The sequence below is a fragment of the Parasteatoda tepidariorum genome, chromosome 4 (genome assembly GCF_982258835.1).
Source record: "Parasteatoda tepidariorum strain Cologne lab strain chromosome 4, Ptep-v5.0, whole genome shotgun sequence".
Taxonomy (NCBI): domain Eukaryota; kingdom Metazoa; phylum Arthropoda; class Arachnida; order Araneae; family Theridiidae; genus Parasteatoda; species Parasteatoda tepidariorum.
Window position 1 is genome coordinate 69,812,605 of NC_141758.1, and position 16,695 is coordinate 69,829,299.

Genomic DNA, 16,695 nt, shown 5'->3' on the forward strand with positions numbered 1-16,695 from the left:
TAATGCCTGTACACATTCTCCGTATTCAATAAAGAAAAGTATTTGGTTAAACGTCTCACCATTTAATGTAAAGAATTCGATTTTTAAATTATTTGGAAAAACTAAGTTTGTTCTGTCAAACTTTTTTTTTAATAATTTTCTCTTAAATAGTGTAAATATATATATATATATATATATATATATATATATATATATGTTAATAAACTCAATTATAATTGCTCATAAAAGAGTTAATATATTAAAATAGACTACCAAGTTGTCTTATGAACTACAATAAAGAAGACCTGAATCATTTTGTACTTAAAATGCACATGCTATTCTTTCCTGTAGAGAAAAGTTTTTTTTGAATAAAAAAAAACACGACAAAAATAAGAATTTATTCTATTACGCCGCAAAAATAAGACTTTATTCTATTACGCCCCATTTTATTTATTTATTTGTTGGATATTTGTATTATAGACACCGCTTTCTCCAAAATTGTGAGATGTAGGAATGGCAAAACTTAATATGTTTGAATTTAATATGTTTTAAAACTTAAAGAAATGCTTTTAAAAAAATTTCCATTAAAAAAAAAAAAAAAATTTTTCTTCGAAATTTTTTGCAATATATATCAAAACTAATTTAGTATAATTTTAATACACTTTTCATAGGTGCAAATATTTGTTCTTTAAACCAAAATTTCCTTTCGTATTTTTGCAGACTAAAGTGCAGTGAAAGCTTGATATATCGAGATGTCTGATATTGCGGGATCTCCGATATTACAATGCCTTCAAAACATTAATGTTTAAGATGCAAAAATTCTTTTTTTATAATGAGTTAAATATATATGTATGTATGTATATTAGCTTTCCGCAATAGCAGCAAAAATTCGTTAAAGGGAAATGCATTTTTCTATTATTAAAATAAATGAAAGAGGACAAAATGGAAGACATTTTTATTTTTTTATATCTGATATTAATATTGAAAGTGAACATCATTTGACTTTATTTTTCTCTTTCAATCATGATCCTTAAAGTTATCAAAGCATATGTATGTGGATAACCACCAGTTAAAATACCTTTCTATATAAAATTGAAAAAATATTTTGCTATTATTAGCAATATTGACATGTTATATGAATGTACAGTGCTGAAAAAAAATAAATGGACCCTCCGGAATAATTTTTCACCTGAAGTTCGGATCTTGTTCTAGGACTCTTGCCTAATGGTTCGAGAGGGTGACGTCAAATAAACTAATTAATTTGTGCAAGCGATATTTTAAGTTGGGAAATTTGACATAAAAAATACTTTCTCTGATTAAACATACCTTTTTTCGACTTATTCGGATTTCTGACCCCCAAAATATATTAGCTTCAATCTAGAAATATTGTTTTAGCAGTTTTTCAGGAGCGTGTTTGAAAGTTTGGACCCTTTAATGAAAACTTTAGTTTTTGCGTATTTCACTATATCCCGATTTTTTTTTAAAGTGAATTGAAAAAATTTTGCAAACAATTCCAATCATATCAATCAATTCCAACCTTTTTCGTTTTTCTAAGGATAATTTCATGCATAATATAACTTTTAGTAAACGTTTATTATTACTTTACTTAATAAAAGTCTAAAACTATAGATATGTTAGGTATAAAAAATGTTTCATCATTTGAAAGAATGCAATTTTAAATGTTTAAATACAAAATTTAAGCAAAATCGGTCAAATAAATCTTGAGAAATAAAAAAAAAACTCATATTTTTCGAATTTTGATCTTTTGACCCTTTAATTTTTTGTGACTTAAAATTCGTAACTATAAAAGCAAGAGCAAATTTAAATCGTAGAGGGAAGAACGTTCACATTAATATATGGTGATTAGCTGCGTGAAGGTTATTCGTTGCAGGCGTATGCCAATATGTAAGAAGCTTTTGCAGGGCGAATTAGAAATCTTGGTGGAAAGTTTGCTTTCAGCTGCTCTGCAGAGAAAGGAAAACATAGGCAGACAAACAGCAGCCATATTTGGCAATTTTTTTTCTATAATGTAAGTTAGTAAATATTCGTTTCTCAGACGCAAGTTTAAAATTTGTAAAATGGAAAATCATTACAAATTTGAGCTATATTGTTTAAATTTTATATTTTAAACCGATGGATTCACTCTTTTTCTCAAATGGAGAAATTAGCATTTTGCCGAACATAGATGTTTATTTTAAAAGCATCTTTGAAAAGAAAAGGGAATCATGAAGCGAAATGAAATTTAAAAAATCTCTTTGCATTTATTTACAATTCATATTATCATCAAGTCCCATGACTAAAATAACCTTTTTTTTGTCAGTAAAATTATGCTGTGTAACAATAAAAAAATTTAATATTAAAATTTAAAAGGCATAACTATTTCGAAGTTCATTCAAAAGGGGGCATGATATTTTTAGATAGAATACATGGATGCAAAAAATGTATTTATAAATTTACTTGCAAAACATTTAAATGATTCAAAAGCGAATTGATGCATTTAAAAATAACATTTTCATGTTATGTTAAATGTGCATGAAATTTCAAATTTTTATTATTGAATAATTTTTGTGTTATGAGAGTAAGAAGCGTAGACTTTTTTGACAGCTACAACTATTTTTCTTTATTACGGAAGTAATTTTTAAACTTACAATGTGAGGTAAATTGCACCATACAGTACAAAATACATCGGTAACAGAAAAAAAAATGTGATTTAAATTTACATAGAAATGTATCTGCACATTATGGTATCAATATTAGTGATTTAAGATTCTTAGAAACACACTTGAAAAAATGATGTGAGAAAAAAATGTAAAGTATAAAATTCGTTTTAATTTAAATATTTTAAATTGTTTTGTTGAGAGACTTGACCCCTTGTCAGGCAAAGTCTGGCACTATCCTTGATTAAGGCAGACTGCCTTGTGATTTTCCTGAAGAAGTTCTCTCTTTAATTTATTTACTTCTTAAATCATTTATTTTAGATTGGAAAAAGAGAATCAGAACCTTCATGCCAACACTGTAAAAAAAGTTTTCCATCAAATGTTCTTGAGAATCATGAAACAAGTTGTGGGTTTCGTTCTGCAAAATGTCCAAACTGCTATGATGTTGTTGCATATAAAGATAGGAAGAAGCACATGGAAATTTGTGGACAAGTAATAAAATTGTATTATTATATTTAAAATGCACTTTTTAGTTATTCTGAAAATATGTTTTTTCTGTTCTTGTTATTATTGCATTATGTTTCTTCTGCTGATTTACCAAAAATAAAAATATTGTCACAATTAGAAAGTAATTAAGACAGGCTGCCTTGTGATTTTCCTGAGGAAGTTCTCTCTTTAATTTATTTACTTCTTAAACCATTCATTTTAGATCGGAAAAAGAGAATCAGAACCTTCATGCCAACACTGTAAAAAAAGTTTTCCATCAAATGTTCTTGAGAATCATGAAACAAGTTGTGGGTTTCGTTCTGCAAAATGTCCAAACTGCTATGATGTTGTTGCATATAAAGATAGGAAGAAGCACATGGAAATCTGTGGACAAGTAATAAAATTGTATTATTATATTTAAAATGCACTTTTTAGTTATTCTGAAAATATGTTTTTTCTGTTCTTGTTATTATTGCATTATGTTTCTTCTGCTGATTTACCAAAAATAAAAATATTGTCACAATTAGAAAGTAATTAAGACAGGCTGCCTTGTGATTTTCCTGAGGAAGTTCTCTCTTTAATTTATTTACTTCTTAAAACATTCATTTTAGATCGGAAAAAGAGAATCAGAACCTTCATGCCAACACTGTGAAAAAAGTTTTCCATCAAATGTTCTTGAGAATCATGAAACAAGTTGTGGGTTTCGTTCTGCAAAATGTCCAAACTGCTATGATGTTGTTGCATATAAAGATAGGAGGAAGCACATGGAAATTTGTGGACAAGTAATAAAATTGTATTATTATATTTAAAATGCTCTTTTTAGTTATTCTGAAAATATGTTTTTTCTGTTCTTGTTATTATTGCATTATGTTTCTTCTGCTGATTTACCAAAAATAAAAATATAGTCACAATTAGAAGGTAATTAAGACATTAGCCTAATTAAGGTAATTAGCCTTGTGATTTTCCTGAGGAAGTTCTCTCTTTAATTTATTTACTTCTTAAACCATTCATTTTAGATCGGAAAAAGAGAATCAGAGCCTTCATGCCAACACTGTAAAAAAAGTTTTCCATCAAATGTTCTTGAGAATCATGAAACAAGTTGTGGGTTTCGTTCTGCAAAATGTCCAAACTGCTATGATGTTGTTGCATATAAAGATAGGAAGAAGCACATGGAAATTTGTGGACAAGTAATAAAATTGTATTATATTTAAAATGCTCTTGTTAGTTATTCTGAAAATATGTTTTTTCTGTTCTTGTTATTATTGCATTATGTTTCTTCTGCTGATTTACCAAAAATAAAAATATTGTCACAATTAGAAGGTAATTAAGACAGGCTGCCTTGTGATTTTCCTGAAGAAGTTCTCTCTGTAATTTATTTACTTCTTAAACCTTTTTTTTAGATCGGAAAAAGAGAATCAGAACCTTCATGCCAACACTGTAAAAAAAGTTTTCCATCAAATGTTCTTGAGAATCATGAAACAAGTTGTGGGTTTCGTTCTGCAAAATGTCCAAACTGCTATGATGTTGTTGCATATAAAGATATGAAAAGGCACATGGAAGTGTGTGGTGAAGTAAGTAATAGAATAAATTCTGTTCAATTTAAACTGCTGTGTTTATTAAATATGAAATTATTCTTTTGTTTTTGCTTTCTTTCTACTTAGTTACCTAAGTTAAATATTTTGTTAAAATTGTAAAGCAACCAAAGCAATTTACCTTGTTATTTTTTTAGTAAGCCCTCTCTCTTTTTTTAAAAAATTTCTTTTCTTCTTAAATCATTTTTAAATCAAACAAGTGGAATCTGTACTTTTTTCCAAACACTGTGGGAAAAATTTTCTATCAAATATTCTTAAGAATCACGAATCAAATGCATGAGTTTCGTTTTGAAAAATATTTGTACTGTTATGATATTGCAATAGATAGAGATATGGAGGGACTCTAAGAAGTCTGTGCACTAGTAATAATACAATCTCAAATATTATACAGTCATACCTTGTTAATGTCAACTTGAAAGTGGACAAAATATTTGTTCACGATAAAAGTAGTCACGTTTTCAGTTAAGAAATTTTTTTGATAAAATTCTTGTCTTGTTAAATATCACTAGTGTTCTCATTTTTTTTCTCCACTTAAATATTAACTAGTGACGTTTGGTGTGCTTAAATTTCTATTTTCATTTTTCTTAAAGATTCTAAAATTGTACATTAACCAACCCCTTTCTTTTCTCTCTTGTCAAGATGAAAGGGGGAAGTTTCGCCCTCTGTTTCTTGTGCTATAACTAACTTCAACTAATATTTCTTTTGAAAAGTAAAGTGCCATAAAGATTAAAACAATCTTTATCTTATGCCTAGAGTCATGTTTATTTCTCAATTTATACACCATGTCATAGTAATATCAGACTATTTGTAATGTGTTTAGAGATAATTAGTTTAGTTTAACTAGATGTCAGCACTTAACAAACATTTTAGCTAAAAAATACCCCCAAAAAATTAAAATGAATATTTATACTCTTACAGTGTGCAAAAAAATAAGCAGACCACCCTGATTAATTTTTAATATAATGATTGGATCTTCACATTTTAGGACTCAGTCTTAATGTTTCAAAGGGGCGACCTCAAATATACTAATTAACCCTTTGCATCCGAAGCGTCATGAAAAGACATTTACAAGCAAACTACGGCAAGTGTCGTTTCGTGACGGTCTTGTTTTTTTGGGGTAGGGAGAGTAGAAAAAGAGATTCTTGGGTGGGGAAAGAAATGGGGGTCAGTTAAGGGGAGGACGAACAAAGAGAAGGGTTGGCAGTTTACCTCAATTACTCAAACTATTATCCTTCCCCTAAGTTTCTTCGGAATGGGTTGCTTTTTGCTTTGAAATTTGGCCTTCAAGAAAAACGCCAATACTATCATTTTACTTACATTGAAAACTATTTTGAAAAGCACAACTAAGAAGCTTTTTCTTAAGCAATGTTTTTTTTTTCTTAAATAACATTGTTAAAAATATGTAATCTAAGATTATGATTATTCGATAATAATCTACTTCAAATAATGTTTTATTTTTTTTATCCGCATTTTGTTATCATTAAAAATAAATAAATAAATAAAGTAAAAAAAATTGATAATAATATTAAAAAAAAAAAATTCAGTGCTTTTATATTGTTTTAGTTACCTAAATTTTTACAGATTTCAATTGTTATAAAACTTTTTATAGTTTTTCGGCAAAGAATATAATAAAGATTCTTTGAATAATACATTTTTTCTTCATTTTCCTTCCATTTTATCAGATAAGTGATTCTTTAAATTTTTATTAATCGAGGATTTATTCATCAAAATATTAAACAAAAAATCTGATTATAAGAACTTTACACAATTTTATAATTTTCAAGATTTTTTCGTTTAATAGAAATACAAAAATAATGATTAATAGATATGGCGCAAAATATTAAGAAAAGTTTCATTTTATTTTACTTCATATTTATATTATATTTATTTTCTTTCAATGCATGTAATAAATTTATTAATATTATATTTACGGATTTACTAAAAGCAAAAAATTTAAACGGAACAAGGGATGTTATTTTTTAAATTATTTTACCTGCCTTTTTTCAAACGAACCTTCAGCGAAGAATTAATAAGAGTTATTTAAAATCAGAATCAAATAAAAGTTGTTTAAAACCAGAATAGTTAAAATCCACGAATATTTGATACGAAAAAGCTTCTCGACTAATCTTTCTAATCACTATAGAAGGGGGGAAAAAAACTTGTTCTTTAACTATAAGTTAGATGTTTTTGACATAAAATTTTAAAATTCGAGACTTGCTAAATCACGGTAAGCATCTCAGGGTACCAGAAAAAGTATAAATAACTTGATATAATCATATAATTACAGACTTAGTCATACAATTTAATATGATTTATTATTTATTATATAATATATTCATATTATTACACAATTAAAAGTTAGCCTTTCGTAAATTTGGTCTTTTTATAGATAATTTAATGTGATTTAAAAATTAATCTGGTCTGGATCAGCTTGAATTCCTGATTAGTCCAATTTTAAAAGCTCAGTGGAAATTACTTAGTTCTTGAAAAATATGCATCAATAGTAACAATACCGAATGAACAGGAAGCATAATTTGAATTCAGATTGACCATCATACTATCGCGATTACAAATAATTTGAAGTACTGAGTGTATACTAAGAACATGGTTGAGATCTAGAAATATTTTGTTACGAGAACAATAACAGTACTATTATTCATGCTACAACAGTACTATTTTTGCACTAAAAGAGAAAACGAAGTAATTTCCATGCTATTCTGTGATTATTATTACTATTTTTGGTAAAAAATTAAATCAAATGCGGATTCATTTGCATCAGTACTATTTAAAAAAATATGTTTAAAATTTATTATAAGTGTAACATAAATTGAGCAGATTGATTTTATTGATTGATTTTATAATCCTTAAATTTAGTTTTTAAAAGAAATCAGGACATGGATTGCACAAATTTGTAGTAAATTATTATTTTTTAGTTATTTACTTAATTATTATTTTTCATTATTTGGGAAAAAAACATCCTACTGTAAAAACAGCTTAATTTAATTGTGAAAACAACAGTTAAAACTCCAATACATATATTAAAAAGGATTTTTTTAAGGGAAAAAGAATTTTTAACAACAAATTACATTAACCACCGAAACTGACTTTAAAGTTAGCAATCAGTGATGTTACAAATGGGTAAATATAGAGCATTTTTGTCATTATCAAATCATAATATTTATAACGATTACGGATTAAATCAAAATGAAAACATAAAACTATGAAAAAAATTGTTTCTGCTTAATTATTTATTCACACAATTCATATTATTAGGTGTAAGTACAATATTTAAAAGGAAAAAACCTGTTTTTTTGTGTTTTTTTTTTTTTTTTTTGCTTTTGTTTTTTAGAATGAATGGACTTTTATATCGTAAGACCAAGATATAAGGAATAAAAATCAACATGAAAATAAATTCATTAATTTTAGAATTTTCCTAAATATTTTGAAAACAAAACTCGTTAGTTATTTGTTGCATCTTACTTCCCGTGTTTCCGTAAATATTAAATATTTTTTGCAATTACATTGAATGTGAAAATAAATTGATAAATAGAATTAAAAATAAACCATCTATTGTTCTTGAGTTCTTGTAGTAAGCACTTCAAGAGAATATTACTAGAAAGAAAAAGCATGGCGAATGGAAGAAAGTAACTAATTCCTTGCAATACGAAAGCATTTCCTGTATCATATTATAGAATTCACCGGAATCATTATTTTTAAACAGGCTGTCAACAAGTAAATAAGTATTGTAAAAACTACACAATACACGTTCTTGAAAGGATAACAATATACAGCAAAATATAGCTCTTGACACTTATAACCAAGTTATACCATCCACCACTCCCCTTTGTGTGCTATCGGCATCACAGAAAGGGAAATACTTCTGCATTTACAGTGAAATCGTGTGCTAACTCATTAAGTATTAGCGAGCATATTACTTTGATTATTACATATTTCATAGGGGGAAAAAACGGAATTTTGTTATGTTGAAAGAAAGATTGAAGTTTTTCCAATTGAAATTTCGGGTAAAACTTACACGACCTTATTATAACATATGGTCTGGTTTGAAATAATTAAGTAAATTAATGTTTTAGTAACTTACTTTTTATAATTATCAAAATAAAATAATTATCAACAGTGAAATCTTAAACATTTGGAATGTATCCACATATAAAAAATAACCACACAAAAAAAGTATTACACCATATTCATCTTAATCATAAAATGATTCTTAAAATATAAGTTGTAAGTTCAGGTAATTTTCATTCGCTTTAAGAAAACTCTTAGGACAAAAGGATTTCTATTTTACCTGGACTGTAGAATCTGTAATTAATAAAAAAAATAATTAATCAATATAGACAGGGACGAATCAAGACAAATACGAAAGCACTAAATTTTCTCCGCATCTCAGTAAGTATTTTAAATTTTCTGTAGCAATAAATGACATTTCTAATACCGGGGAACTTCATGTAATAAATTTAACCAGCTTTATGTAATAAACTTTTGCTATAATAAAAACGAAATGCGCTATTATCTAAAAATTGACAATTATCAGAAAATAAAGCATTTTAATTTTTTTAGATTTGAAATGAAAAATAAAATGCAATATTTTTAATGATAGTAATATTATTGATCCGAGCTGGTGACTGGAAACCCACCCAGTTTTGGAGGGATGAGTACCAAGTAGCAGCTTGTCTAGGAAGTAAAGGTGGTTTGTGCGCAATAGTGACCATATTGCCGCGATCATGCCATCGCTGACAAAACACAGCTCGTGAGCTTCATTAACTATGTATTTGATTCTAAAATATGTACATTTTTTAAAACTTTATCTGCCTCGATGCCCCATTTTAAACATAATATTTATAAACATAATGCCAAATTTATGAACATAATATTTTATTTTTAATATTAACATCGCAAATCTTGGAAAAAATGTTTCCCTGTGACTTGGACTTTTAGGTTATTTTACTTTCAAAATTTGTTTTCAGTTTTTTTTTTAAATTTAAAGTCTAATTATTTTTAAACTATTTTTTTTTTCTATGATCATATATATAAAGAGAAGTTACGCCTTATACATGTTTCAATTGTCAAATTTCCACCAGATGTTCAAAACATTTTATATTTTTGGAAAGATGTTAGAAGCTTTCCTTTTCAAAAAATATATAAGTGTGAATAATAAATAAAATAAAATTAAATGAACATGTCTTTTTATGTTTTATATAGAGTAGCCTGTGCCCCCCTTGTGGTCAGACCCTCCACTCCAAACAAATGTTTTCCTAATGGCACTTCTTTTTCTCCTGATGGCATTATAATATAGGGAATTGAATATTAGATTTAATAAACTTATTTCGTATTGTAACAATTCTCAATAAAGCGTCAAAATTTATTGAAGATATTTAGCACCTAAACGATTTTTTTAAAATTCGTTTCCATCTTTCCTATTCGAGAAAAATTGCTAAAATTCCGATTCTTCTTTTATTCTCCCAATCATCTTTCTATTTTTTTTATTTATATTTAGATTATTTTAATTTTTTTATCTATCATATTATCTCTGTTTCGGTAAGAAACTGATAATTCTAAAACTGAGTTGCTCTTAGACTATATGACAGGAGAGAGAGAGAGAGACAGATGGAAGGAAGAGCCCATTCAACTTTTCTGAGAACAGAAGCAGGGAATATTCAGCGGTTCTCTTTTACCTAAGCTAAACGGTGAATTCCAGCCGTGTTCCTGAAAAGGCAGCACTATAACATGACACCTTTTGTCACACTCTATTGTAGAAAAACACGTTGCACATTTCCTTCTTTTCTACATACTTGGAGATTTATTAGAAAATCAACCAGTAACTAAAGACAGCTTTTTTTGTTAATCAAAATTGAATCTTAGATTATAAATCAACCGCTAATGTTACTTAGCTTTAAATGTAACGACTAAGGCTAAATATTCTGTTTAAGTATTACGTAAGCGAAGTAATTACGAAAGTATTAAGTATTACGAAAGGAAGAAGAAGGAAGTTTGAGATCTCATTTTTCTAACAAAAGGGGTGAGGTCAATGAGCAATGTTTACAAAAAATATTATAGTCACATTATTTTCAATTTTTTTAAAATAAAAAATACATTTTAACGAAAAATTAGGAAAAATTAAATGTCCTGAAAGAAAATACTAGAATTTCCTGAAACAATATTCAAATTTTTTTTGTTCCTAAAAAGTTTCTTAAAAACCCAAAAATATGATCTATTATAACATTTCTATATAAGTTAAGTTAATTATTATTATTATGTTAATATATATATTCTGTTGTTCGATGCCAACTTATAATGATAGTTAAAATAAAATTTAACACAATCAACAAAGCATACTTACTTATTCCTTTCAAGAGACCAAAAAACTATTTCAACTATATCTAGATTAGCGGTGTATCAATTGCATAATATTAGTTGGGCATATTACTAAATAAAATTAATCGTAATTGGTTCATACTAAAATTAAGTCACCAAAATTATTTAAGCGTCATACGGTTCCCCAAAATAGAAGAACCTTTTCTCCATCCATTGTACTTTTTATTCTAGTTTATTCTTTTTTATTTCAATAAGTATCTATTAATAAAGTTGACTAATTATAACTGGTATCAATAATATTAAGGCGATTTTTTACGTTTCTCCTAAACATACTACGTAGTTCTCTTCATTTATTGTGACTTTCAGAACATAATCTTTTTTTTTGTTCCACTTATATTGATTTTAAATTATTTTGTATTATAGAAAAATATTTTAAAAGTATAACTTTGAACAAAATAAACATGCGATTTCGGAAAACTTACTAATTTCGAGACGCAGTCAACCATAGTTTTGTTCATCATTAGGTTTATCTGACATTAAAAGATAACACTTGAAAATATCGTGCAATAAACTCTTTTTATAATTAAATAGAGCTATGAGCTAGCAAACATTACTGATGATTTATCTTTAAAATATATATATTATAAAAATACATATATTTAAAATTGCTGAATTATTGTTTAATTTATAGCAAAGGTATCTGTAAAATCAATGAGTAAATTCTATTTTTCAAACTCTTGAACGATGTAATTAAATGTTTTAGAGAATTTTTAAGATGAGTGGTAGATTAGTTTCTTTCATCTTCTGTCCAAATTTTAAAATGCACTAACAGTCCTAATTAATACGAAACACAAACTCATAAATTGATAGTTATAGGTGTATATAAATATAGATCCATATAAATATAGATCCATATAAATATAGATGCAGAGAAAAATAAAATAAAAAACGCACAAAATAAATATGCTTAAAATGTTTTATATTTCAGTATAAATTACTGTCGAAATTATAAAAAAAACTTTTTTAACTTCAGTAAGTAGATTTTACTCCTTATAATTATGACAATCTATAAAAATAGTTTATTCTAAAGAAATACTTTTAATTATATCAATCCCGCTACATATGAATGACTGATTTATGAACATACAAGAATAATAATTACTTATAATTTTTATATTTTTATTCAACTGTATTCTTCAGTAACGTTATTACAAAGTAATTATGATTGCAAATCCTGTCAATTTGAACACCGTTGATTTGAATTAAGAAGCAAGTCGTAAACAATTATATTGCATGCATCTTAATTTTTTTTTTTTCGGTCAGGACGCTTAATAAAATGAAAGATATGTTTCAGAAGCCGTTTCTTATTATTGATTTATTTTAAAAGCTAATACTCTTAAATTTACTAAAATATAACTCGGAACCGTTTAGTATTAATTTCTTTATTTAAGAAATAAATTTAAAGATAACACAATCATAATATTAGATTTCATAAACCATGTTGCATTAAATAAAATTAATAAATCGCTGTACTTATACAAAAATTAAACGGATGAGATAATTTGAATATTCGGCACTTATCAAAAGAGTCTTCCTCTCTTATTTAAAATGTCGAAAGAATAGAAAAAAAGGAAGAAAGAACGAAATAAATAAAAGAAAGAAAAAAATTAAAGTTTAATTTATTACTCCTCTACTTGAAAATCGCCAATAAGGTGCTAAACTTTTATTTTCGGAAAACTTATATTTCATGTAAATGTTCTAATTTGTCAACAATTCCCCTCCTTTGCCGCATGAGTGATTTTGAATACTCAACTGCGAGAAAACGATGACCCCTCTTCAACCCCTCACAGGAAGATAGTTTTGGACGAGTTCAATCATAGAAACTGCTTTCAGAAAACTCCCGTAATGAAGGGACACAAATTCTAGGACTCGATCGGAATCAGAGGGTTAATTGGTGCAGACGATAAAATTACAAAGTCTTGCTCAAAAACGTACTTTCTCTAAATAAAAACTTTTTTTTCTCACAAATTCTGATTTTTGACCTCCAAAATTTAGGGGGCAGCCTCACTCTAGGAAATATGGTTCCAATAGTTTGGTCAAGATAGTGGTCCAAATTTAGACCCCCCAATGTTAATTTTATTTTTTGTGTATTTCATCCTATCTCAAACTTTTAAACAAATTTAAAATCTTTTGCTCATTTAATATTTTTTATTTTATAATCAAGAGAAAAAATTTTAGTTGTAAGGTACACAATTTTTTCGTCACTCTAAAGAATGTAGAATAATATCTGTTGCCTGGTATAATACGAAATTCTAGCAAAATTGTTTGAATAGTTCCTAAGAAATCGAATTTTGAAAAAGTCATACTTTTAAAATTTGATTTCTCTGGAAATATTGACTGATTTTGCTCAAATTTCGTATTTTTGCCATTTAAAATTGCATATTTCAAATTGACATAAAAAATTTCATACCTTATAATTCAAAATTTTGCCAATTAATTTTAAATAAAATAATGAAGATGATTAATATTTACTAAAAGTTACTTTTACATGAATTATCTTTGAATAAACAAGTTTTATATTTGTGTGCAAACATTTTTCAATTCACTTAAAAAGTTCTTAAGATATGGCAAAACATGCAAAAAGTAAATCTAGCATTAAGGGGTCCAAACTTTGTAGCGCTCTCCTGACCAAATCGTTGGGACCATATTTCACAGATTGCAGTTACGCCTTATATTTCTGGGGTCAGAAATCTGAATGAGCTGAAAAAAGATATGTTAGTTCAAAGAAAGTACGTTTTTCTAGTCTGATTTTGTAGCTCTAAAATATTGCATGCACTAATTATTTACCTTATTTGAGGTCATCTCCTTGAACCATTACAATCGAGTTCTAGAATGTGAAGATACAATCATTAGATTAAGTTTTTCAGGGACGTTTGTTTATTTATTTATTTTTTAGGCACTGAACATGTTTTTAGGCACTGAATCAGTTTAATAAAAAAAAATTTGTAAACAATTTATACTTTTATGACTGTTTTCTTCAAAATTATTTAAGATCAGTTTTTAAGGAATACCTCGTAATTGAGTATTATTTACGTTAGCCTCTTATTTTGGAGGGAAATGTTAACTGAACTAGTGAAATTAATGAAACCTTGTGACATTTTAGAGGACACTAATAACTTTTAAATGATAATGATTATTTAAAGCCTCTTATTAGATTATGTGTTTGTTTAACTAACTCCGTGATTTTTACGAAAGTGATGTTAAACTAACTCTGTGATTTTTAGGAAAGTGATTCTGATGAACGCCCTGTTTCCTGTGAATATTGTAATAAAACATTTGCTTTAAGCTACTTAGCTTATCACATGAACCATTGTCCAGAACTTATTGAAAAATGTCCATCTTGTGATATGTTTGTTAAGATGAAGGATAAATACAATCACAAAGAGACCTGCATGGTAGTTCATTACTTTTATATCTTAGTTTTTCAATTTTACAAATTTAAAGCAGAATAAGCTTAAGGTACAGTGCACAAAATAAAAAAACGATCCACCCTGAATCATCTTTGATCTAATGATTAAATCTTCACGTTCTAGGACTCAGTCTTAAAAGCTTGAAGAGGTGACCTCAAATAAGCTAATTAAATAGCGCAAACGCTATATTAGGTTACAAAATCAAACACAAAAACATGCTTTTGCCACATCAACATATCTTTTTTCCGACATATTCGAATTTCTGACCCTTTAAAATATAGGATGTAGCCACAATCTGGGAAATATGGTTCCAGAAGTTAGATCAGAAGAGTAGTCCTATGTTGGTCTCCTATATGCTAATTTTACTTTATACTTCATCATTTTTCAAGAACTATTTAAGCTAATTGAAAAAAATTTGTTCACAAGTATAAAATTTGTTTATCCAAATATAATTCCATGCCAATATAACTTGTATTAAGTATTTTTCATTATTTTATTTGATAATAGTCAAAATAAAATTTGGATTGTAAGGTATAAAATTTTAATTCACAAAATACGAAATTTGTGTGAAATCGGTCAAATAATTCCTGAGAAATTGAATTTTCAAAAAGTCTTTTATTTAAATTTGATTTCTCAGGAACTGTTTGACCGACTTTACTCAAATTTTGTATTGTGCCATTTGAAATTGTTTTCTTTAAAATGATGGAAAAAAATTTATGCCTTACATTTTAAACGTTTTTGCGACTGTTATCAAATTAAATAATGAAAAATAATAAATATTATTAAAATTTGTATTTTGCATGGAATTATCTTTGGATCAGGGAATTTTATGGTTTCACATAAATAGTTCTCGAGATATGGTGAAATACACAAAAAGTAAAAGAAACAGTAATAAATCCAAAGTTAAGATTGCTTTCAAACCAACTATTAGCACCATATTTCCCAGATTGAGGCTACTTTCTATATTTTGGGGTTCAAAAATTCGTATCCAACAAAAAAAAAAAAAAAAAAAGGCATGTTTATTCAGAAAAACAAGTTTTTGTGTTTAATTTAGTAACTTAAAATGTTGCCTGTGTTAATCAATTAGCATATATGAGGTAACCCGTTCGAATCTTAAGATTGAGTCCCAGAGCGTGAAGATCGAATTAGTAGACCAAACGTTTTTCAGGGCGGTCCTTTTTAATTTTGCACACTAAACAAATGCAATTCAATTGTAGCTAGGAGTATGTGAAATTAAAATCATTCATAAAATTTTAAATTTTACTCTGCCATATTTTTGTTTTAGATGTATTTGTCATTGGTTACTTTCAAAGCAATAAGTCACTTGTTTTTTAATTAAAAATCTGTTTTTATCTACTTTTTTTTGGTAGAACTCGTGTAAAAGACGTACATATTTTTACAAATTTTCTAATGTCCTCATATAAAAATAATTATTAAAACTTAGTCCAATTTTTGAAATACCTTTATCCCATAACCATTAACAAACGATTCGTCCAATACAGTCCAACCATTTTTTATAACAATAATTATATAATTAAATTTATATTAAGATCAGGTAAATTTACTCTTTAAATCAGAGTGCATGTTAAACTCAGAGTATCCGAAATTGTTAGAAATAGTATTGTAAAAAATAAACTAGATATTTTTTTAAAATAGTTTACTCTTATTTAATCTCATATGGATAACATTTGACTTTATTTGTTCAGAAACTAGGGCAATAATTGCAGTTATCATTCATAATTTCACTTCTGTTGTCCCACTATAGCTTTGGTGTTTCAATTAGTTGTGTTTCTTGGCAAAATATATGATATCCTTCTAATTGTTTATCTGAATGTAATTTTTGAAATTGAATCTAGGGAGTGATTGTTAAGTCTTTCCAAAGAAATAAAATTTTCACTCACATTTTAATATTTAATTTCTGACTGTGTCAATAAATTATTTTTTAATTAGAATTTGAGAATTTTTTCTTTGGGTCTGAGTTAATCTTGTAGTGTCAAGATTTTATTTCTAGTTTTTTTTCACATAGAAGTTTTCATTTAGCTAAAATTGCTCAGTTATACCCAAGATTTCATTAAATACTTGTAGTAAACAAGTTTGACTGTATTTAAGTATAGGTCGAATGTCATTGTAGTTGTAGGCATTATATTTTCCTTAAATTTTTTATTCCCTAAATTTAAT

General features: G+C 27.0%; 1 protein-coding gene across 9 annotated transcripts in view; it reads left to right on the forward strand.

Moving 5' to 3' along the window:
* The window catches only part of LOC107451983 (uncharacterized), a 117,299-nt gene that overhangs the window by 12,751 nt on the left and 87,853 nt on the right, over positions 1 to 16,695 (forward strand). For 4 of the 9 annotated variants that reach the window (XM_087161334.1, XM_087161336.1, XM_087161335.1 and 1 more), the window contains exons 8-13: positions 2,958 to 3,128; positions 3,346 to 3,516; positions 3,734 to 3,904; positions 4,139 to 4,309; positions 4,523 to 4,693; positions 14,332 to 14,502. In XM_087161334.1, coding sequence (XP_087017460.1) covers positions 2,958 to 3,128; positions 3,346 to 3,516; positions 3,734 to 3,904; positions 4,139 to 4,309; positions 4,523 to 4,693; positions 14,332 to 14,502 — 1,026 coding nt within the window. The remainder of the gene's footprint in view (positions 1 to 2,957; positions 3,129 to 3,345; positions 3,517 to 3,733; positions 3,905 to 4,138; positions 4,310 to 4,522; positions 4,694 to 14,331; positions 14,503 to 16,695) is intronic. The other 5 variants (XM_087161337.1, XM_087161341.1, XM_087161340.1 and 2 more) reach the window with 2 other exon arrangements.